The sequence below is a fragment of the Strix aluco genome, chromosome 2 (genome assembly GCF_031877795.1).
Source record: "Strix aluco isolate bStrAlu1 chromosome 2, bStrAlu1.hap1, whole genome shotgun sequence".
NCBI lineage: Eukaryota > Metazoa > Chordata > Aves > Strigiformes > Strigidae > Strix > Strix aluco.
In genome coordinates, this window is record NC_133932.1 from 63118282 (window position 1) to 63140234 (window position 21953).

The following is a 21953-nucleotide window of genomic DNA, read 5'->3' on the forward strand; positions in this document are numbered from 1 at the left end:
GTTCAGTGCTTGTATGCACTGGTTCATTATGTTTTGGCTATATGTATGTCTTGTACTCCGTGCTTTAAAAAAAAAAAAAAAATCTAACAAGTGGTTGCTTTATTTCTCCTTTCTACACAGTGGTTACCTTCAGTGAAATTACTGCTTTTCATAGACTGTCCTTGGATAATATTATCTAGATAGGGGAGAAAAAATCCTTCAATCCTTCGTGTTGTTGAAACAATAATTCCTAGTAAATCCCTTTGCGGATTTTACTTATTTTATTTGAAAGATCACATGCAAGTGAAAGATTTTGCTGTTTCACCCAATTTCCTGCAAGGAATTAACCTTGCATTCTGCAGGGAGAGGTGGGTAATGCCTACACACCATTTTTCAGCCAGCTTCTAATATTTGTTTGCTCTTCTGTTGTCACAAAAGCACAGTGGAAAATGTAGCTCTGGCAATGTTGGTCAATTCTAGTCATGGACATCCTCCATGCTTAGCTTTTTGTGTGTCAGTAATACTCAGCTGACAGATTCCCTTGAATGAGTCTGTTGTATGGCATCCCTTTCTCTTTCTTTAGAACCACAGAAAAATAAGTCCTTGCTTTTAGTGTACATGCCATGTGATGCCACCAGGACCTTTTCATCAGTCCTCTGGCAGTAGTTAAAATGGCTATTTACCTGTTTGGAAAAAAGAAAGCTTTTAGATTTGGGATATTTTAGCTATTTATTTGCTCAAATTTCCTTGTAATGTTTTCTGATTTCTTTACAGATTTCTTTATGTGGATTCTATCCTGGGTCCATTCCTTCTGGACATTTTTTGACCCTGTTTCCAAATTCCCATTTTTGAGTTATGTCTGAATTGATTTGAATCTTAACTTTTGGATACTCTTCCTGTTTGATGGAGGAGACCTTGCATTTGAGTATGCTTTACCTGCACTTCTGGAATTTCAAGTAAGCAATTGCAGAGATGTTAGAAAAATGAGGCCTAATTTATTGCATGTGTGTATAGATTTAAGGGGTTTCTATCATCTATCTTTTTGTAAATTGTCAAGTCTAGCTAAAAGAAAGCATTAAAAAATATGCTTCCAATTCTTCTAATTTAAAACCAAATTTTTTAAAAAGCCCACTAGGTGGCAGACCTTAAAATTTCAAGGCAATTTTATTAGTTGATCTCTTTCTGAGCTCATGGCTGTTGCTTTCATAATATCAAAGGCTTCATCTGTATTTAAATGAGAGAAGGCTTGTGTTTTCCCCTAATTATGTCTGATCTAAAAAGCATAAAGTAAGAAATAATTATAGTTTAAAAAATAATTATTATGGAGATTTTTATGTTTTCTCTCCTGCAGTAACTCATTATCTGGTTATAGTCATAGCCAGACTATTCTGATCCTAGAGAACTTGAAACTAGAAAGAGAAAAAACTGTTTCGATCCTGGTCTCAGCCATATTCTTCTGTTTTATGCTAAAGCACAAAAAGGCCTGCTTGGGTTTTTGAAACATGAGAATAAGTACTTAAATGATGTACAAGGGAGAAGTGAGTGGCTTTTAAAAGCAGCACTGATACGGGTGGAATAGCAAACATAGATTTGGGTGCTTAAAAGTAAAGCTTTGGTTAGGTGATGTTCGAGAAGATTATAATATTCACAGTAAGATGTTATGTCTGATGTTTAAAATTCTTTGGAAAAGAACACCCTGCATTATTGGATGCTGTCATAGTTTCATCTATACTTCATTTCCACCTTTATTTGTTCTCTTTAACTTTCATAAAATTTGCAGCATAGAAGCCTTTATCTATCTGGTTCGGTACTTTTCTTCCTTTTCTGTGGGCTTCTGTAATTTTTAGGCCACATTTTACTGCAGATTTAGTAAATTCTCTAATGCTTCCTTTGCTGCTTAGTTTTAATAACGCCTAATTAACCACTAGGTCCTTGAGGACTTTTGTTTGTGTCAAGCTATTGATCTAAAAAAAGTTAGCAACCAGTTGTTGATTGCATGGTTTCCATGGTAGCATAGATTAAAGATAGCGTCTCTGAATTGCAGGCTGATTAAAAATATAAAAAGATCCCACTGACGTGCTTTTTAATCTTATTAAGTCCAGAGATTTACACATTTTCCAGCTTTCCTTCTATACTCTTTTGCACACTTATAAAAAACCTTTCCTCACTGATACTATTCATATTTATTGGCTCGTGCAGTGTCTTGTTGCTGCAGTGTGCATTTATTGCTGGGACAGCTGTAGGGGATCGCAGATCTTGGGGTCTAGATGGCTAATAAAGTTACCAGTGGGTAACTTCAGAGGGGCAGGACTGGGGTGAAGAGTGGGTGTGGTGAATTGCCTCTGACACTCACGCCCTAGTTTCTGTACTGATGTCCTGCATGAGCAAAGTGGATGTAATTTATAATAGACTCAAGAAGGGGTTTCATGCTTGTTCATGTCTGTCAGGGAGTTGGCGGGTGGGCTCTGCACAGTGTGCAGCATTCTTGGAAAGCAGGGTGGGGGGATGTGGGCCTGATACACAGATGAAGAATTAAATCCCTCTGAGTTAGCAACAGAACTTTTGTCTAGTGTTTCAGGGAGCTGGAAAGCAGAACTAGGAAACCCTGCTTGCTCAGATCCATTTGAGATGGTGGCATTTAGCACTTGGAGGGAAATGGGAGCCAGAGCGCTGCATGTGTCGTCGGCTGCTGGTGGGTATTTATGAATATGCAGCACGCTTGCTGTTGTCAGCTGTGCTCTTGGCAGCACGTGTGCTCTCAGGAGTAGGAATCTGACTTTTCCTGGAGTTAGAGGTAGGTGTAGGTGAGCAGATCACTCTGTGTTTGCGTAAGGCCTGGTGAAGTGGAGAGCTCCTGGTAGTGATGGTAGGAGTTACATTTTAATGTAGCTGGGCAGGCTTCCTGCTGTGGGCATGTTCCCATTTTCTGAGCTCGCTGCTCACTGAGACTTCTGAGACACTTGCTACTTTCTGCTCGGTCTCTTCTGCTTAAGCTTTCCCAAGTGCTGTGCCCTTTACGTAGGCATCTGTCTCCTCCTGAGAGGTGAAACAACGGGTTTGCTTTATGTAGTGTGGAAGCATGTAATCTTTCTGTAGCCTTGCTATGCTTTAAACAATTTGCCATGTCTGATGCTGAATGAAGTCTGTGCTGACTTCTTGTGCGAAAAATCTTGTCCAGTACTTTAGAGTATGGACAAGTGGCTGGTGTTGCCAGAGATTAGATTTAATTTTAAACTGATTTATAGACAATTACTTATTTTCTTTCTTTGTAGTTTTGCATCATGTCCTATTCTTGGAGTCGTTGCAGCCATTGCCTGTCGTGACTTCATAAATACCTTTCTGTGTCAGGTCATGACAGTTGCCTGTGCTGCCTTACATCCTTTCTGAGGATGAAAAGATTTCTGTGGACTCAGCAGGTATAAAAATAAATGAATAGCTAGATACGCTATTAAGCTTAATCGCTAAAATGTCGGAGTGGAAATGTGCAAAACCACAGAGTACATCAGCACCTTAGACATGGCAGATACCTCCTGGCAGGATCACAAGATTCCTGTTGAACCTCTCAGGCTGCTGTGGAGTGGAAGTCTTCTGTGGATTCCTGTGGGCTCCTGTGGAAGATTTTCTTTCATTGACTTTGGATAAATAAAGCCCAGAGAAAGAAATTAAAATGAAAATAGCTGGAATTCAGGAAGCAGACTTGTGGGTGTCTGTGGCTAGCACAGTGCCTTGAACAAAGGCTTTATCTAGTCTGCAGACAATCGCATTAAGCTTGTTAACAACCATATTATCTGATATTCATCTAGTTTAGGTGTAGGGTACCTAAATTGCCAGGAGCATGATACATTAGTGTTATAGATCTCACCAAGGATTGTTGACAGGCATGGGTTAAATATCAGGTTTAAATAAATACCACCCAAGAAAGGTCTGTTGAGATCCTCAGTCTAGCCATTGGCCTCATAAAAACCACACCTAACTTCCAGTGGATAGATCAGTTAATGGCTTGAACAGGAGTATGTAGATACATATATCTTTAGCTAGGTCCAGAAGGCATGCCCGCGTTCAGTGTGGCAAGGATAATTAAGAAAGATGGATACAGTAGAGGGAGAAGCAGGTCACAGAGGCCTGCTGAATGCCTTTAATCAAGTACTGTCATTACAGTACTGAAACTGGAAAGAGCAGGGAGTCGTAGGGCCATTGCAGAATTAAATCAGGCAGCTGGAATGGTGTGATGTGGGCTCTTTTAAAGGGGTTCTGGTAAGCATGCCTCATGTTACATGAGAACATAGACATCCCGATGGTAAAATGTGATTGTCCTCTAATTCCAGTATCAAATAATAGAAGAACAGCACAAAACTTGACTAGCTGCATGTCACCATCAATTGTTGTCGGTATTATTTTATCCGATCCTATGGGTAGCTCTAAATTTGAGTATGGGAATGTCAATAAAGAGCAGATTGCTCCAGCAGCAGGGAAGTCGCTCCTTTGCCCACTCAGTTCCTTGAGAAAGAGCATAGCGAGACCTGGGGCACCAGCCAGTCCTCAGGACAAGCTGTTATTGCTGGGACAGCACGGCGCCGGTTGGCAGCGCCTTGCTTTCATGCAAAGCAGCCGCTCCTGGCACCAGGCGGCTTTCGGCAAGGCCGGGAGTTCAGTGGCAGTCCAGCACTGGAGCAGTGTGGAGTGTTGCCAGTCTGGGGGCAAGCTGCTCTTGATCCGATCTCGCTCAGAGCTTTTGGCTTTGCGTGGAGCGAGTGCCCTGTTCTTGCTGCTCTGGTGTGGCTTGCTAACGGAGGTCTCACTGCTGATGTTGGCCGAGCAGCTGCATCAAGGCAAGGCTGTGCTGAATTTGCGTTCACCCAGGACAAGGAAACAAAAGCAATCCCTTTTTTACGGAGGTGAGTTATTCTTTACCCGAGTGAGCTCATCGCCGCAATCAGGGTCTGTGGAAAGGGCGTAGGATGGATTGCACTGGACAGTGTCAGCTGTCATTTTAGAAACGAAGCATCCAGCTCTGGTTGTGTTTTACAGTTTTGCCTATGCTGGGTTTAGAAGCTAGGCTGATAAGGAGCTGTGATGGGTGAAACTCATTAATTTGGTATATGCACTCGAAATACTTATGAATATAAACAAATAGTCAGAGAACAATAAGCAGCCACATCCTAGAAATGAAATTGTTTCATAGAAAAGACTATATTGCAGCACTGGCAAAAATATGACTGTGAAGATGTGTCTGTGATATGATGAAATGGTAACAATAACATTTTGTAGTGATGCATAACTTCTCCACAAACTGTGGGAATTCTTGATGATACGGAATGGGTGGAATAATTGGATTAGAGAGTACTTGAAATAATGAGAATTAGGGGGTTTAGCAATTTATCCCAACTTTCCAAAGGCTTTCTTGTAGATGCTGTTACAAAAAGGCTATTTAAGGAAACTTAATACAGTGGAAACTTGTTTGAGAAAAACAATAGATTAAGTAAAAGACTAATTATTCTGTTCTCAGCACAAAAATCATTAATAGCACAGTGTCCCACTAACAGCTGTTGAAAAGAGAGACCTAAAATTGCTTGCTGCAGCAATACTGTGTAGTTTTCTGATGATTAGAGGGGATTTACAAGAGTAAATAAAATGTTGGATGCAACTTGAAGCAGTCAAAGACAAGCAAGTAGGCTTTGGGGAAAAATTGTTTGGATGTTCCCATGCTGTCAACTGACTGTAACCCTATGTATAGTAGGTTTGTGGATTCTGTCTGCCATAAAATAGTGGATGGAAAGAATACTCTTGACAAATTTCAGTGAAAAAGAGCTGGCAGTTTCATTTTGTGGTGCAGCATCAAGTTCCTTAGGTGAATCTTGAAGAAATAAAAGAAAAACAGAACTTGAAATGGGAGCACATTACATGGAAAAGGTAAGCAACGTTGAGAATGAGCAAGTTATGGACGTGTTTGTTGTGTTTTACAGATAAATAAAAGCGGGAGGTTGTCAGCAGACAGTGGGAAACAGCCGTTCTTGGTTTTTCTATTTTTAGTTTCAATCAACAGTGGCATTTCGGATGCGGATAAGACAGGCAGGAGCACCCTCTAGAGGACATCTAAAAGGGTTTCCTACGGGATCCCCTTTGCTCCTCTAGGATTAGGTCCTGCTGGGCTCTTTCCCTCGCCATCCTTCCAAAAGTGTAAAAGTGGAAACTTCTAACGCCGACCCCGGAGTCCCGGGGCGCTGGATTTCCCAACGGGGGCGGCTCTGCGGTGGTGCTGGGGGCATCCCGGCGCCCAGTCGGACTTTCTCTGGTTTGGATACAAGTACGGCGGGGGCGCGGTCCTCTTATAGATTTGTCGTCTTATACATACAGATGTCCCTGTGCCTCAGGCACGGAAAGGGTCGCTTTCGTTAAAAGCAAGGAGGGAGCTCAGGCCCTGGCACCCCAGCCCGCGGCTCTGCCGCCCGCGGCAGCCCCGGGACGGCTCCCCGGGAGGAGGAGGAGGAGGAGGAGCCGGCGCCGGAGCCTGCCGGGGGGGGGGGGAAGGGGCGGCAGGTTTGGGATGAGGCGGGAGGAGGAGGAGCTGGAGTGGCAGGAAGGGTGTTTCCCTGCGCAGCTCCCGGTTGAAGTGACTCAGACAGGAAACTCCCCGCCAGGCGCGGCCCAGGAGCGGAGCCGCCGGGCCGACGCGACCCTTGGCGGCGGCGGACGGGCCGGGCCGAGCGGAGCCCCCGGGCGGGCGGACAGACGGGCCCCTCCCGCCGCCGGGAAGCGCCGTTCCCGGGAGCCGGCGGCGAGCGGGTGAGCAGCGCTTCCCCGGGCCCGGGAGCGGCCTGCCCGCTGCGGGGGGACCGTCCCCCGGCGGCGGCGGCGGCGGCTTCACCCCCTCCCCCGTTGATGGGCGCTTTATCGGAGGCGCCGGGCGGTTCCGCGGCCCTCTCGCTCGTCAGCGCCAGCCCCATACGCTTACGGTTGATTTATTTGTGTCCCCCCCCGCGCTGTTTTTGGCGCTCCCCCGGGCTGACCGCCCGCCCAGCTGCGGGGCCGGGCCTGCGGGGCCTCCCCGGGGCCGTCGGCTTGGAGGGACCGGGGCCGGCGCTGCTCGGGCGGAGCCGGGCCCCGGGGTGCCGGGCGTCGCCCTGGAGGCGCGGCTGTGGCGGGGCGGCGGGAAGGGAAGGGAAGGGAAGGGAAGGGAAGGGAAGGGAAGGGAAGGGAAGGGAAGGGAAGGGAAGGGTCAAGTCGGCGGCAGGCAGGCAAGAAGCAGGTGGCCGTTCCCTCAGGCGCGCCCCGCCAGTGGGTGAAACCTCAGGGGTTCGTTGTTACCTAAAAGCCAATTTTAGTCTCTTCTTCTGAGTGTGGGGGTCTGAGTTGTTCTCTCTCACGGTTAGCCCGTGTGTCTGTAACACAGGGGTGGTCGGAGTTCTGCTTCCTAGGTTGTCCAGGAGCGGATCAGATGGGGAAAAAAAAAAGTAAAAAGCCCTATGCAAGTTCATCCCGCTCTTCAGATGAAATTGATGATCTAGTGCCTGTCTAAGGACATAGAGTAAGTGTGTCTTGAGGAAATGGAGTTTTATCCAGTTAAAATATGCTGTAGTGAAAGCAGCAACGTAAGCACGAAACTCCCCAGGTGGATGGTCCAGTACCCATCCCGTTCTTGTCTCTGACAAGCAAAGAGATGGAGACAGACACATACTTCATCTGTGTGAGTTCATCAGCAATTCTGCTAATCGACTTGGCCGTTCAGTAGGTTCTCATTGCTTTGATTTTTATTCCTGTGCTGTTTGATGGCAGGTTTGAGGAGCATTTAGGCATGTAAATGGTTGTTTGGGCCAGGGAGCCTGTTAGGAGGAAGTTGCCTTTGTGGATGTAGCCAGTCTGCCTGAAGTGGTGGCTGGAGAGTGCGCGTTGGAGGGGGAGGAAAGCTGTCTGGAGGAATTTCTTCTTAATTAAAAGGTCATACCACCCTTTGCTGTAAACTGTGGGAAATGCAAAGCTTAGGCTAATGAGTGATTCCAGTCCTTATTGTGTGCCAGTTACTTATTTGCCATAACTTTATTATAATAAGCTTACTGAACACGTACACATGCAGTGTTGCTGGTTAGTGTGTTTTTCAAAGTGGAACTTCTAATAATACCATAATGCAATTCTGTGATCTCTGGATTATGTTTATGTTAATTGCACTTACATGAACTGTTTTATGCTCAGACTGAGTATCTCTGAGCTATATGCTAGAAAATGCATTGCTAGTCCTTAAGTGTTCTGGTTCTTGGCTTTAAGTCCTACTTTTACCTTTTAAGAACTCTTTTGCATTTGTAGACATAGAGTTTCTCCTGATCTGACGTAAAAGGCTCTTTAAGCATTCTCAGCCAACTGGTCTGTGAAGTCTGGCTGGTGTAGGCAGCCTGTGTCTCTGTAGCTGCCAGGAAGGAGGAGGAGGAATTTGGAAGCAGCCTGTACAGCGTTGGGATATAGCAGGAAGGCTTAGTCCCGGTATTGTCAAAGCTTGCTCAGCTTGTCCTCTTAAGAAATGTACAGTAGTCCTTCCCTGCAGCAGCTTAGAGACTTTTTTTTTTGGTAAAGGATGATTTGATTGATGGAATAGTTCAGTTGTAGTTTGTGGTTTTCAGATCACTATACCTGATTTATTTAAAGAATAAACCCCTCTGAATCTTAGAGAAATAATGCTGCCCCCCCTCCCTGCTGAAGATGAGTAGGACTTCATGTGTTTTGTGTACAGACCTTGGGTTTGGTCAGTTCCTGTTGAGGATTATGATGAGGAGAGTGGAGTGGTGTTTGAAATGTGTTCAGCAGTGTTAACTTAAAACTTGTCACTTAACAGATATTACAATATTTAAACCTAAGTGGAGCTGGATTACATACATTGTTTAAAAAAAAAAAAATTTCTGCATTATAAGAAAGGAAATGTTCCACAAGCAATCCAGACTTCTTAGTTCTTAATTTCTGAATGTGTGACTTACAAAAAACTGGTAGTCATTTAGTAACATTATCTGTAATATCCAAAGAGTTCATTAATGAAATTCTTGTTTCTTTAGTTTGCCTTAGGTGGAAATCAGCCCCTGTGCTTGAACCCACAAATTCTGTTGACCCATTACACAGATTTTAAAGTGTAATTAAATAATTAACAGATATCTGCTCTGGCTGCGTGTTTTAGGTTAGAAGTTTGTCTGATATACTCCTTAAGTTTTGGTTAGTGCTTTGTTTTTTCGTTCTGTGAGAGAGGTGTCTTGGAAGGTGGCTCATTCCTGAGGATAGGTTTTACAATCTTGTCCTAAGTCTCTTCTCAGAATCATCTGATTTTTTATTTTTTGTTTCATTTCTCAGAGATTGCCAAGATATTCAGGCTGAGGTGGAAGGTTCAGGGCGGTGGATTTGAGCTGCAAAGCTGGAATAAAAAGGTGGAACAAAAAATCCCCACAAAGCTCCTTTTCTTGGATTCAGTTTTATTCATCCTTTAGCTTGAAAGCTGCTAGAATTGCTTGCAGTGCTATACAAGAGAAAATTAATTTTAGCATAATTTCCACACATGTGCGCATCAAGACAGTTTAATTTTACAGTTGTTGCTCTACGTTCTCAGGGCAAGTTCTTCATGTGGTTCCTTTGCTGTACCAACAAGTAAAATAAACTCTAATGTTGGGCGGCGTGTTATACCATAGTGAATCGGAAGTCAGCCTTATGATTGACTTTGCTTCTCTTGAAACAGTGACAGTGCGAGTTTCTGAATTTTTATTATTTATGTGTTTTTAAATAGATGTAGTTACTATGACAAGCCTCAACTTAATAAGCAATTATTCCTGAACCAAATTAAGCACTTGTTTACCTGGGGATGCTGCAGAAGCCTGGCACAACCCAAGCATGAATGGCCGGTGGTGGGTCCATCCACGAACTTGGGAATGTGATTCATTTAAACAGTCCTGAGCTTCCATTTGGACATGCTCTCAGCTAGATCACACAGAGAGGGAGCATAAATATAAGAGATTTGGAAACTGTTGATATTTAGAACATATACCTGGTTACAAGCGGCTTCTGACAGACCTTATTCTTGCAGAGCATTCTGTTAGTTCTTGGCTACATTGTTATTTGAATACATAGCACATGAAAGCCACCTATATTTGTCTGGTTTTTTGTGCATGTGTGCAGATCTGACACAGTAACAGGAAAGAAGGACATTTCAACATTGTGGAATAGGATTGTATACCTACAAAACCTTACTGAGAACTTTGTAATGGTACTTATTTAATGCTACAGACATCAGTTTAGGATTTTTCTTTACTATACATCTGTCCTTACAAGCTGATGTTTGTAGGGCTCAAGGTTATGCTTTGCTGTGTAATACTGATAACTGAGAGTGTGTATTCATTTGCTTGCTTTAGTTGTAATTCCATTAATCCACATCACCTGCCTTTCTAGTGGTAAAATTAACGTATGATGCATTGATGAGACTTGCTACAGGAAGACAGAGCGTCCAGAATAGCAGATAATCTTTCTGTATGGACACCAAAAATGTTGTAGCTTATCTTTTGGGTAGCTCCTTATCTCTCGTAAACACAATGGCAAAAAAACCTCTGAAGCTTGTTTTCTTCCTAGGACTTAAAAGATTTTCTCTATGTCAGTACATACTGTTTGCTCTCTATTATGTCTATAAATATACCTGCATTCATAAATATGTGTGTGTGGAGAAAATCCCATCTTGAAACAGTTCAGTGTTTTTTTGGAAGAAGTGGCAGTCTTGGACTTCTAACTGCAAAAAGTAGGGTTGTGGTAAAGGTGGGTGTGGCACAAATAATTGTCAGGCATTTGTCACCTCAGTAGAAACCCCTCTCCTGTCAGGCTGACCCTCAGCAGGACAGCAAGTGAATTTATAGCTGTGTAGCCTTTCTAGAGAAAGACCATTGTGGGAGAGGTGGTTTAAGGTTGTGAGCAGCAGAGTTGAGAGCAGATCTGGTTGGGGGTGCTGGGGAGGGAGCCCAGCTCTCTAAGCCTTCCTAGCTGGGAGGTGGTGGTCCCTGCTTCCAGGGGTAGCTAGGAACAGCACTTGTGCCCTGCTGCCATATCCCTTCCCCACATCTTCTGTAGCTATTTCGTTCTGCCAGACCTCTGCTCCTTGTGGCAGGGACTCCAATGGGGCATCAGTCTCATGGCCAGGTGAGGCACTGAGCTCAGGGAGGGCTTTCAGGGTGGAAATCCCTTCATAGCTAAATGACCTGCTGGCTGAGGACTCCCTGTGTGGGACTTACCCAGCTGCGGTCTGCTGGGTGTGGATTTGCAACCCTCCCAGTCATGCTGTGAGGTCCCCATTAAACTTCTTAATAATCAGAGAGAAGTAAAGGTGAACGTGCTGGTCCTGCAGTTGAGTGGTTGCTCCGTGGTTCTACATGTGTGTTGCTGGGACAGGTGTCCTGGCATAGGCACAGCTTAAAGCGAATGTCCTCTGCGAGAGGGGAGGTTCTACTTGCTGACTTCGTTAAAGCTTTTCTTATTTTAAGTAATTGGGTAACACATGAGGAACTGATCTTCTGGTTTTGCTTTCATTAGAGGTAAGTGCCAGGGCAGCAGCTGTGGTGCCCTCCTTTCCCTGGTTCGTGAGCACTCCTGGTTTACAAAGCAGTTATCCCATGGAGTGAAATTTCATGATTTCTCTATGCTTGGACCAGATGTTGGGAGATTTTTCTCAGTTTAACGGGGTGTCTCTCAGCAAGCCTCTCACAGGGCTGGTTTCTGCAGGTCTACTTTTCAGGAATGTTGTTGGTCAGGAGACAGTAGAATGAGCAAGCAACTTTCTTAAAGCCAAGAATTACTCATTTGATGCAAAAAATGCCATTCCCCCACGCCTCCCTCCACTGAAAGGCATCTTAAGACTTCAGGCAGTGTGTAGACATATGCTTACTAGATAATACTCTCTACAAATGGTTAGCAGGGTTGAGTCTCACTAATGTTCTTATGAATGAATACAGTATTAAGTAAAAGAAAAAAATTAAATGGTACTTTTGGTTTTAGAAACAAATACTCAGTACTGTGGTTTTACGTTAGGACATGAGTCTCGAGCTGACGTGCTAAGTAGTGATTCCAGCTGTGTAAGTGGTACAAGGAGCTTTTGGAGACGCTTAGTTTGTGCACTACTGATATATAAGAGATTTGTTTACAGGGTTTAGATAAAAATACGGTAGTGCTGTATGTCACTTTAAAATACTTAAATTCTGATAGGGACATGGACACTTTGTTGGCAGGAAATAGAAATGCTATAGACCTGAACTTGATTTATAGTCTTTCAGTATAGCTCTAATTATTTTAAGTGGGTTCACTGACCTATCTTAAATCAATAAGGAGAGTACACTGAATTATACATTCTGAATGTAAAGTTCAGGTAAACTGTCATAACACATTGCTCAAGATAGATGTGGATGCTTATTGGGTGATAGCAGCAGTAAAGCTTTCAATGAATTTTCACTGAAACTGCATATTTTCATGTATGAAAATGGAAGTATAAAATGTTGCAGATGATGAACTCTTACATAACAATAAGAAAGCTTAAGAAACTAAAAACTATTAGCTTATTTCCGCTTTCTCCTCCACTCCGTCCTGTAGCATTTCCTTAATTTTTTACAAGAACTATTAAATTATAACTTCTTGTCTGATTCTCTCCCTCCTCCCTGAAATGCATCTATTAGTATATTTTTTTTAACAGTTTCTGGAACCTGTCTTTTTAAAATACTGTAATTATGCAAAATTGTACATTGTTCTTGTACTGTGCTGGATATTAAATAGAAAGCTACTTTTAAACATGAATAGTACAAATTCGCCTAAAATATCTTCCAACTTATTTTTCAGATAAAGCAGTGTAACTTTTTTTTTTTGCTTAAATGAAAGTTGAGAGACTTGTGTCGTTGACTTACTAAGTACTTACAGGTAGAGGGAAGGAGTGGGAATGACAGCACACAGCCTCTGTTTTAAAGTGTCATTTTTATTGAAGCCTTTGTTCACTTAACTTAAAATCACAGAATCATCTAGGTTGGAAAAGACCTTGAAGATCATCTAGTCCAACTGTTAACCTAGCACTGACAGTTCCCAACTACACCGTATCTCTAAGCGCTATGTCGACCCGACTCTTAAACACCTCCAGGGATGGGGACTCCACCACCTCCCTGGGCAGCCCATTCCAACACCTAACAACCCGTTCTGTAAAGAAATGCTTCCTAATATCTAGTCTAAACCTTCCCTGGTGCAACTTGAGGCCATTCCCTCTTGTCCTATCGCTTGTTACTTGGTTAAAGAGACTCATCCCCAGCTCTCTGCAACCTCCTTTCAGGTAGTTGTAGAGGGCGATGAGGTCTCCCCTCAGCCTCCTCTTCTCCAGACTAAACCCCAGTTCCCTCAGCCACTCCTCATACGACATGTGCTCCAGACCCTTCACCAGCTTCGTTGCCCTTCTTTAGACACACTCGAGTCATTCAATGTCCTTTTTGTAGTGAGGGGCCCAAAACTGAACACAGTAATCGAGGTGTGGCCTCACCAGTGCCGAGTACAGGGGTAAGATCACTTCCCTGTCCCTGCTGGCCACGCTATTTCTGATACAAGCCAGGATACCATTGGCCTTCTTGGTTACCTGGGCACACTGCTGGCTCCTGTTCAGCCGGCTGTCAATCAACACCCCCAGGTCCCTCTCTGACTGGCAGCTCTCCAGCCACTCCTCCCCAAGCCTGTAGCGCTGCTGGGGGTTGTTGTGGCCAAAGTGCAGCACCCGGCATTTGGCCTTATTGATATGGCAGTGCTGAAGCCAGAGCTTCAGCTGCAGGTTTGCATTGAAAAAGCCTGCTGGATATAGTTAATGCCTGTCTTGTTGTTGGGGGGGCACGTGCTGTAAGACGGAGCAGGATGCATAATGCGAGGCACTGCGAAGGGAATCGTGGGGCTGCCCCTACATAGGCAGTTGCCCACAGCGGTGCCATGGCTGGTGGTCACCCTGCAGGCAGGGGCTGCTGTCAGGCAGGCGCTGGCGAGAAGTGGTAAGGCTGACCCTGGAGCAACCACGTCTGGAACTGGGATTGGGAAGAGAATGCTATCCTCCTTCCCCCTGAGAAAACAGTATTTTCTTCTTTCATTTCACAAGGCTGGGTAAAAATATAGTACAGTTCAAGAACTCACATGATTAAATGGTTTGTCTGAGGCTGAGGGGTTGTATTGTTTATTAGATTGAAATCCAAAGACTCCAGACTCTTGTCTTTTGATCTTTGTGGCTCATCTCCCTTACCTGTAATGTGGCAGACTGGTGCTCAGCCCACCATCCACTGCTCCTTTCAGCATAAGCACAATGGTGTGCCCTTTTTGATCACAGTAACAGTAGTTCCTCCACACCAAATACAAAGGACAGCCAACCAAGGCCATGTTGAATAGGCCTGAGCATGAGCAGTCTGTGACGGTAGGCTTTCTGCAGGATGAAAGATGCTGTGTCCGAGCAATGCCAGGTTAACTCCATGTGCACATACTTTCTCCTCTTCTTTCTGGGGTGGTTATTGCTCTTGCTGCTTCCTTCCTCCTCCTTTGCAGAATCCTTACACTGGGAATCTTATCTTTGCTAAGAAATGAGAGAGCTTTTCACAGTTGCTGAACATGCCATAAGTGCTGTGCTTCACTATTAAGCTTCCGTGCTAAACTTTAGTCTTGCCCAAAGCGATGTGGTGCAGCATTGCTTCCTAACATACCCATGCAGCAGCAGGAAGAATGAGAAACAGAAGTATGGAAGAAATCCATGTTGGGAACAGCTGCAGGAGGCAACAGCAGCAGCAGCACAGCAAAATGGCCAAAGCAGCAAAACGAGAAGATTAAACGACAGGGGAGGGTCAGAGTGAACTGGGTGAGAGGAAAATAACGTGAAAAAGAGAAGGGGAGGGAGTTAGTCAAGAAGCAGTAAGAAGAAAGAACTGGAAGTTGAAGGACAAGCAAAATGTAAGTTGCAGTTGCAACTCAAATATGTAATATCAGGGAGTATTAAAGGGGTGAGGCAAATAAGTGTAGCAAACCAGATCTCAGCACACTTAACCTACAGTGAGATTAGTGAAATCTTTAACTTCATTCCAGCCTGAAGAGAGGCCAAATATTGCAGAAGGGTTTTTAATATGTACGTACATTTAGGATTAATAAATTTTTTCCATATTCACTCAGAACTAACTCAGCTCTGTAAGAATTAATTAGTAAATCAGCACTAACCCTCTCAGCCATCTAGCCCCACCAATAGCAGATTTTTAAAATTTTATGTTGGTGACTTTAAGGCTTAGGCACACAGATAAAACAAAGCAAGCAAAACCGCTCTGTGAATTCTTGTAGCACAAGTGCCATTGCATAGGGGGTTGCATGCTGCAGAGCAGGCTGCAGCAACAGGCCCTCCCTCCTTGTTCACATGCATGGGATGCCTTCGGAGCAAACTTGACAGGGTTAGGCTTCTCCCATATCATCGTAATGGATTCTCAAATAAAATGAGTGGGGAATGAGTGGAATCAGTTTCCCATTTTTGAAGTGTGTGCATTTCATGGCACTTGAGATTCCTGCATGGGATAGCATTTGACCCTACATTTTATCATCAGGAAGTTGCATCTGTCCTCCAAAGCTCCAAGATATGGAATGATACCGAGGTTGCATAGTACTAGCCAGGCTGCCTGTCAGAATACCTGGTGATAACTTGCTGCATTGTCCACTGCAGGTGCTGCTGCTGTAGAATTAGTACGTGTTTGTCCATGTGCTACTGCGGGCTGCTAACACAGTGGGAAAAGATAAAGCCAGTCTTGTGCTAACTTGTTAGCAAGAATATAGTGACTCCAGCCTTGTACTATGATACAGGAGTGCTAGGGTTACACAGTGTTCTCTAAATGTGGGAGAGTTTTCTTACTGATGCTTTAAAAGGGAGTAGCTAGTAGACCTGCACTGGGTGGCAGGCATCAAGAAAGGTGATGCTGTCCTACTCCGTGGCTCACCAGTCTTGATGTAGGCTTCGTCCAAAGAGCCTGAGAGTTCCTGTTTGTAACCTGTTGTGATGATAGTAGAGTGTCAGGCCTTCCTGTCCATGGAAAAGTGCTTGAATTCATCCAGGACACTGGAAAGGAATGCCTATAGTTGCTTGACAAGTGTGACTGATTGTCATCTGAGTGCTGGTGGTCTGTGTGTCAGCGAGAGAGAGGGAGGAACAGTACTGACTCATGAAAGCATGGCTTTTAGGTTGCTTTAATGGTGCTGCCACTGCTTACCAAAGTATCTGATACTGCACAGAATTTGGTTTTTCGAGGTGATAAGACTGGTGTATCACTGGGTGATTGAACCTTGATTGCACAGTCATAGCATAGGTATTGCTTCTGTAAAGAGATGGGGATTCCTTGTCCTGATGTTTCCCTGCAGGGGACAGAAGCTGGACAGGTAACAATGTAGGCTACATTAATGAAGAAGGTTGTGTGAAAAAAATCACGTGTGACTGAACACAAAGAGCTTTTCGTTTGAGAAGTCGAGATTTTGTCAAAAAGACACGCCCCCCCCCCCCCCCCCCCCCCCCCCCCCCAATGGCAGGGCAAAGCAGTTAATGTGAGCCATGCTGCCCCGTAGGAGTCTAATACTAAATTAATTGTTTGCATTATGTGGCCATTCTTCTGGGACTTGCTGTGGTGCTGGGATGGGATAATTCAGTGCCGGAATTTTTGTTTTCTCTTTTGCACCTATTGAGCCTTTTTTTATTCCAATCGCAGATGTACTTTTGAAAGCCTAACAGTATGTCAAATCTGTTGCACAAAAGACTGTCAGCTGCTGTTTGCTTTCTTCTGTCTTTTACTTTAATCAGGCAGGCCAGTAAATGATGTGAAAAGCATTTTTCTTCACTCCTTCGGCTTATGCAAATCTGTTGCTTAGGAACGAAGAGGAGCTCCAGTCCCGTAAGGAACATCCTACGCTGATCCCCTTGGCAAAAAGACAGATCGTGCCGTCCAGAGCACAGAAAAAGATCATTCAAAAGGAGAAGATCCAGCGCATTGCTATTCTCTGAAGCACTTCAGTTATCAGTCTGTTAAAATATTTTCTGCTCAGTCTGAATTGATAGGTATGCAGTTGAACAGCTGAGGCTTTTGAAGTTTAATTAAAAGAGAACTGAGAGGGATCTTGGATGTTCGAAAGAAAAGTGAATATTATAGTAATTGCTGTGCTGTTCTTGGAAGAGAAAATCCATTCCTTTTGTTAGCTCTTCCCTTCACAAGGGCCTTTTGTGATCAGAGTCTTACGGTTTAACTTGGGCAGGAACATTACACAGAATATTGAATCAAACTTTCTTCACAGGAAAATGATTTAATTCATTTTCTGCAAGCCAGTGATATAGAAGAATGACACAGTGGAACAGGAGAAACCTAAAAATGTTGTGTTGCTATAGGGATAAAACTTAACTTCTGCTGCTGTGCAGACCAAGCCTATTCCTGTGGGAATGTTGTCATTGGTTCCCATGGAGTTCACTGAGATTGGTTCAGCAGGCCATTTAATCATCTTTTAAAATTTATCTCTCTTTTAATTTATCTCCTCCTATGCATGGACTGTGGAATGCCTTTGTTCCTCCCTCTTAAGCTGTTGTACATAGTATTTTCCTGATTTTCATCATGGTATTCTGTCCTGTAAAGCAGGGTAAGTTTTGCTTTATTTATTTATTTATGCCTGTTTTAAAAAGACAAAGCAACTCATGTGGATACATATTTCAATTCATGGATTGCACGGCAATTGTAATCTTCAGTATCCATGCCAGGCTTGAGATTTTGTTTTAAATTAAGATTCCAAGATGCTTTTGCAGACTTAGGAAAGAAAAGAGGCAATGTCAAAGGAAGTGCTGTTTAAAGTGCAGACAGACTTCCTCTTTGTCTTATTTTGAGCCTGGGAACATGTACAAGCACTTGGAGATCAAATGCATCTATTTAAAAGCAAAATGAAAAAATGTTTCCAGTGAACTGCAAAAAGGCCTGGGGCATCCCTTCCCACACCTGTTTTCAGTCAAATGAAACTGTTCTCATCTGCAAAGTCATAAAATATTCTAAAAGTTCTGTAATCCAGCATTTTTTTGTTAGTCGTTTAAACTCCACCTTAATTATCTCACTCTTTGGCATGATCCTTCTCCATTTTTTTGGATATGAAATAATTTTTTCCACTTAAAAATCTCAGTGTTTGAGATCTTTTTGGCTTATGTAGAGCGTGGTCTTACCAAAACCAATTCCCTAAATGTCCCAAAACACCTCTGCTTTCTTGGGCTGTATTCTCACGCTAGTATTTGCATGTGTTTTATTGGTGTTGGATGGATGCTAGTTTCAAGATCTGACATTGTACTGGGTGCCTGTTCTGTGCAGCAGGAGGTGGGGTGTGCTGCAGCATCTCTTCTTGCCCCACTTGAGCACTTGTACTAGCACATTGCGGAACATATGCTGGGAACTTCTCCCGCAGTGGAGAAAGAGAGAAACTGTGCTCAAGCGGGTCAGGCTTTGCTGATCCCAGCTCAGAGTGTGGCGTGTGTCCCCTGGCTGCCAGCTGCAGCCCAGAACTGCTGATCCAGCCTTTTGTGTCTGGGGGGGCCCCAACCTCTCCTCTCAAGCGAGCAGTGGGAACTTGCCCTGCAGTTATGGTGTCCATCGAATGTCTTTTTCCTGAACTGTTTCAGGCTGTTTGAGGTGTAACTATCTGCATTTTCAGTGGATTCACGCTTCTTTTAAACTTCAAGTTTTCTTGGTGCTTGTGGTTAAATGACTGAAAATATAAGCTTTGCAGAATTTCTTGATTTTGTTTTTTGAGATGTGTATTTAAGATGTCCAACAATGGTGAAGTAAATGAGTCCCTGTGGTCTGACTTGTAGGGTTTGTAAAAATGAAGAGTTTATGATAATGAAGAGTTATGATCAGTGCTCAACCTTCTTTTTTGCATCTGAATCATGTCTTTGTTTTATGCTTTGCTCCTGGAAAAGCACTTCCACTCTTGCGTTTTCCTGTGTGCCCTGTTGCTTTTCGTTAATTACAGCTGGAGGTTAGCCAGTGCTGCTGCTTCTCTGACTCTTCTCACCCAGAGATTCAGCGTTGCTCAGCTCTTTGCCCATTTAGCTCTTCCAGTCTGCCTGGCCAAGCGCAACCAGAGATGGTGGTGCGTGTGTTTAGGGCAGGGAGGGACGGGGTCTGTCAAAAGAGAAAACAGCTGTAGGAGGGCTGTTCTGAAGAGGATAGGACCTCAGGAGAGGTTTGCTCTGCTGTCATTGCCGCGGGGACAGCCTGGGCATCTGGCAGTTTGTTCAGGAGCTGGTGGGACGTGCCTCATTTTTCAGCACCTGTTTTCAGAGTCCATCGGACAAGTGAGATGAACAAGTGGAGGAAAGTTACTTTATCCATCACTTTTTCATCTACCATTGCTAACTTGCTGCAGCACTTCATGCCAGGGCAGCTTGAGGACCTGACCCACCCCAGCTGAACACAGGCACTTGTTTTACTCTCAGACTGTTGGGGCTGTTCTGGTAATTCAGCTGAAGAAAGTGCAGATCCTTTAAGTCCTCTCTTTCATACTTCTTTTTTTTTCTTTTGTCGGAGGTTAATGATAAAAGGAAATCACTGTCCATGAATAGTTGATCTGTTGCCTGAATGAGATGAGCCTTTGCTCCCCTTATCAGCTTGAGTGACCTGGACAGTGAAGTTGGCTGAGGAGAGATTCCCTCTCTGTGGCACTGCCTGCTCACTCCTCAAATCATTCCCTTGTCGTGCTCTCAGCCAAACCCTTCTGTTTTCCATGGCAGTTTACCTTCCAGGGCGGGAGATGAGCATGTGGTAGCAATAGACTCCGTTGTGTCCATTACCTGATCTTTCCTGTATGCAGCAGTATGGCAAAAGATCTGCTGTAAGGAGCTGACAGCAAAAACCACCTGGAAGTTGTCACTGTGTCCAGATTGTTACCTGCTGCAACCCTCCATGTTTCAAGTGATAAGTCTGCTGGCTTACAGCTCTGATGGTTGTGTGAGGATAAGTCTTTAAAGATTTAAAGTGAGGGTGCTTAGGTGTTCTCAGGGTGTCAAATGTTTGAGTGAGTGATGCAAAGGAAAAGATTCGTGTCAGCTATGAGATTTAGGTTTTAATTATTTTTGTTTGTTTGAGAGAAGTTTAACATTGTTACTCGTTTTTCAAAAAAGGAGAGCAAGGTTTGCCATAAAGTGAATGCTTCTGCTTGCTGCGTAATAGTCTAAATCAGTGTCTTCTGAAGAAAAGTTGTTTTTGCTGTAGTATGATTCTCTCTACTTTATTTTTTCTTTTTTTTTTTTTTTTTTTTTTACACCAAAGGAATGAATTATACTACTTATCTGCTTTCTGTGGGAATGGTCACTTGACAACCTTAGTCCAGAGGATAATGCGAGTTTGCAAGTAATTTAAACAGCGTTTGTACTTGTACCTCTCCAAGTAGCTACTTCCCATTCTTTCCCTATATATTTTCAGGATACTCAGTATACCTTCTGACTTTTTAAAAATGTTTTGTGATAACATGATACCATCCTTGTCATCTCCTTATCTTGTCTAACACAGCCATAGAATTTAATCTGATAATTTTTGTAGTGAAGTGCTTTCTTTTTCATCTGTAAGTAGAAATCATCAAACCCAGTTATCTGAGGTTGAATTTTTTTATGTTGAGCATCAATACCTTTTTTAAAGCTCAGCTGGATAAATTCTTGAGGCCATTAGAGGCTGTTTCTGGGGAAGTCTTGGCCAAGTGACTGTGGCAGAGGCTAAAGAGGAACTGGGTGGTAATTTCTGCATTTCTAACAAGGTCTCAAGAAGCCTACAGTTACCTAAGTTCATTTGCTTTACCCATATTTATTTTTTTTTAAACTTGGTTGCTAGCTATGAGTTACATCTGTTTGATTGTGTGCACCGTTGCTAAACACATTTAAGAACTATCTCTTACCATCAAGCATCATTTTCCTGTTTTAGCTATTTATAGACTGAGTGCTTGAGTTGTCTTTTGATCTTCTCTTTGGTAAGTAATCTGACCTGCTTAATTCTGTCACTGGAAGAAATCTTAAAAACTCAAAGTTTTTTTTGTAACTCCTTAACTCCCTAGAATTTGGGGACATTTTGTTTGTTTTTTACCTTTGAGCTTGAGCTGAGTAGTGTTACAGCAGTCCTTTCTCTCACAGTGATTCTGAAGTTAATGCTCTTTTCTCTTCTCTCTGCTTTCTCAGCCCTTACCTTCTGTTTTTTTATTATTTCTTTTGGTCACTTTTCTTTTTGCCCAAAAGACTTTTCCTCATAATTTGCTCCTGTTCTTTTTTGTTTTTTTCCAAATAGTCTGAAGCCTCAGGAGGCCTAAAAGAGCAAGGCTGAGAAATGCATGCTGGGTGTTTTCTGGTATGCTTGGAATTAAGAATATAGATCTTTCTCAAAGGCTTCAGCATTATCCTGTAAGGATGGAGATGTGAAAACAGTGTCTCTACTAGGATTGACATACAAAAGCAGTGTTGAGAGCAGGGCACTGCTTACCACGGGGTTGCATGGCTGAGAACAATGGTACAGAATTACAACATCTAAAAAAGATTGGCAGATCTTTTGTCTGAATATGTTTCAGTAATAATCCAGCTCTGCAGTTAAATCAAAATGTAAACAATGCTAAAGGAGCTTCAAGGTCTGGTGCCTTTTTTTTGTTTGTTTGTTCTGTGGATAAAATGTGATGGAGGCAGCTCAGCAACCTTCTCTACAGCACAAGCTCTTCTGAGCAGGTCAGGCCCACCCGATGCTCATCTCCTTCAGAACTGAAGAAAAAGAATATCTTAATTTAAGATAGTCAGTGGCCTTGCACTAACATACTTGAAGTTTCCCTAAAAACCCCTGTGACATCCGATCCTTGGACATGGTGGGACTTGACACTGTAAGGCTGAAGCTTGTCTGTGCAGAAGATGGAGATTTACTTGCTTTGAAATCCAGAAAAAGGACCTGAGAATTGGCACAGACGGT

The 21953-nt window shown here is 43.4% G+C and overlaps 1 protein-coding gene across 2 annotated transcripts in view; it reads left to right on the forward strand.

The window, feature by feature from the left end:
• The first annotated feature begins 815 nt into the window (after positions 1–815).
• CYFIP1 (cytoplasmic FMR1 interacting protein 1) overlaps positions 816–21953 on the forward strand; it is an 84219-nt gene continuing 63081 nt past the window's right edge. For both annotated transcript variants that reach the window (XM_074814986.1, XM_074814985.1), the window contains exon 1: positions 816–935. In XM_074814986.1, coding sequence (XP_074671087.1) covers positions 883–935 — 53 coding nt within the window. In that variant the 5' untranslated portion in view covers positions 816–882. The remainder of the gene's footprint in view (positions 936–21953) is intronic.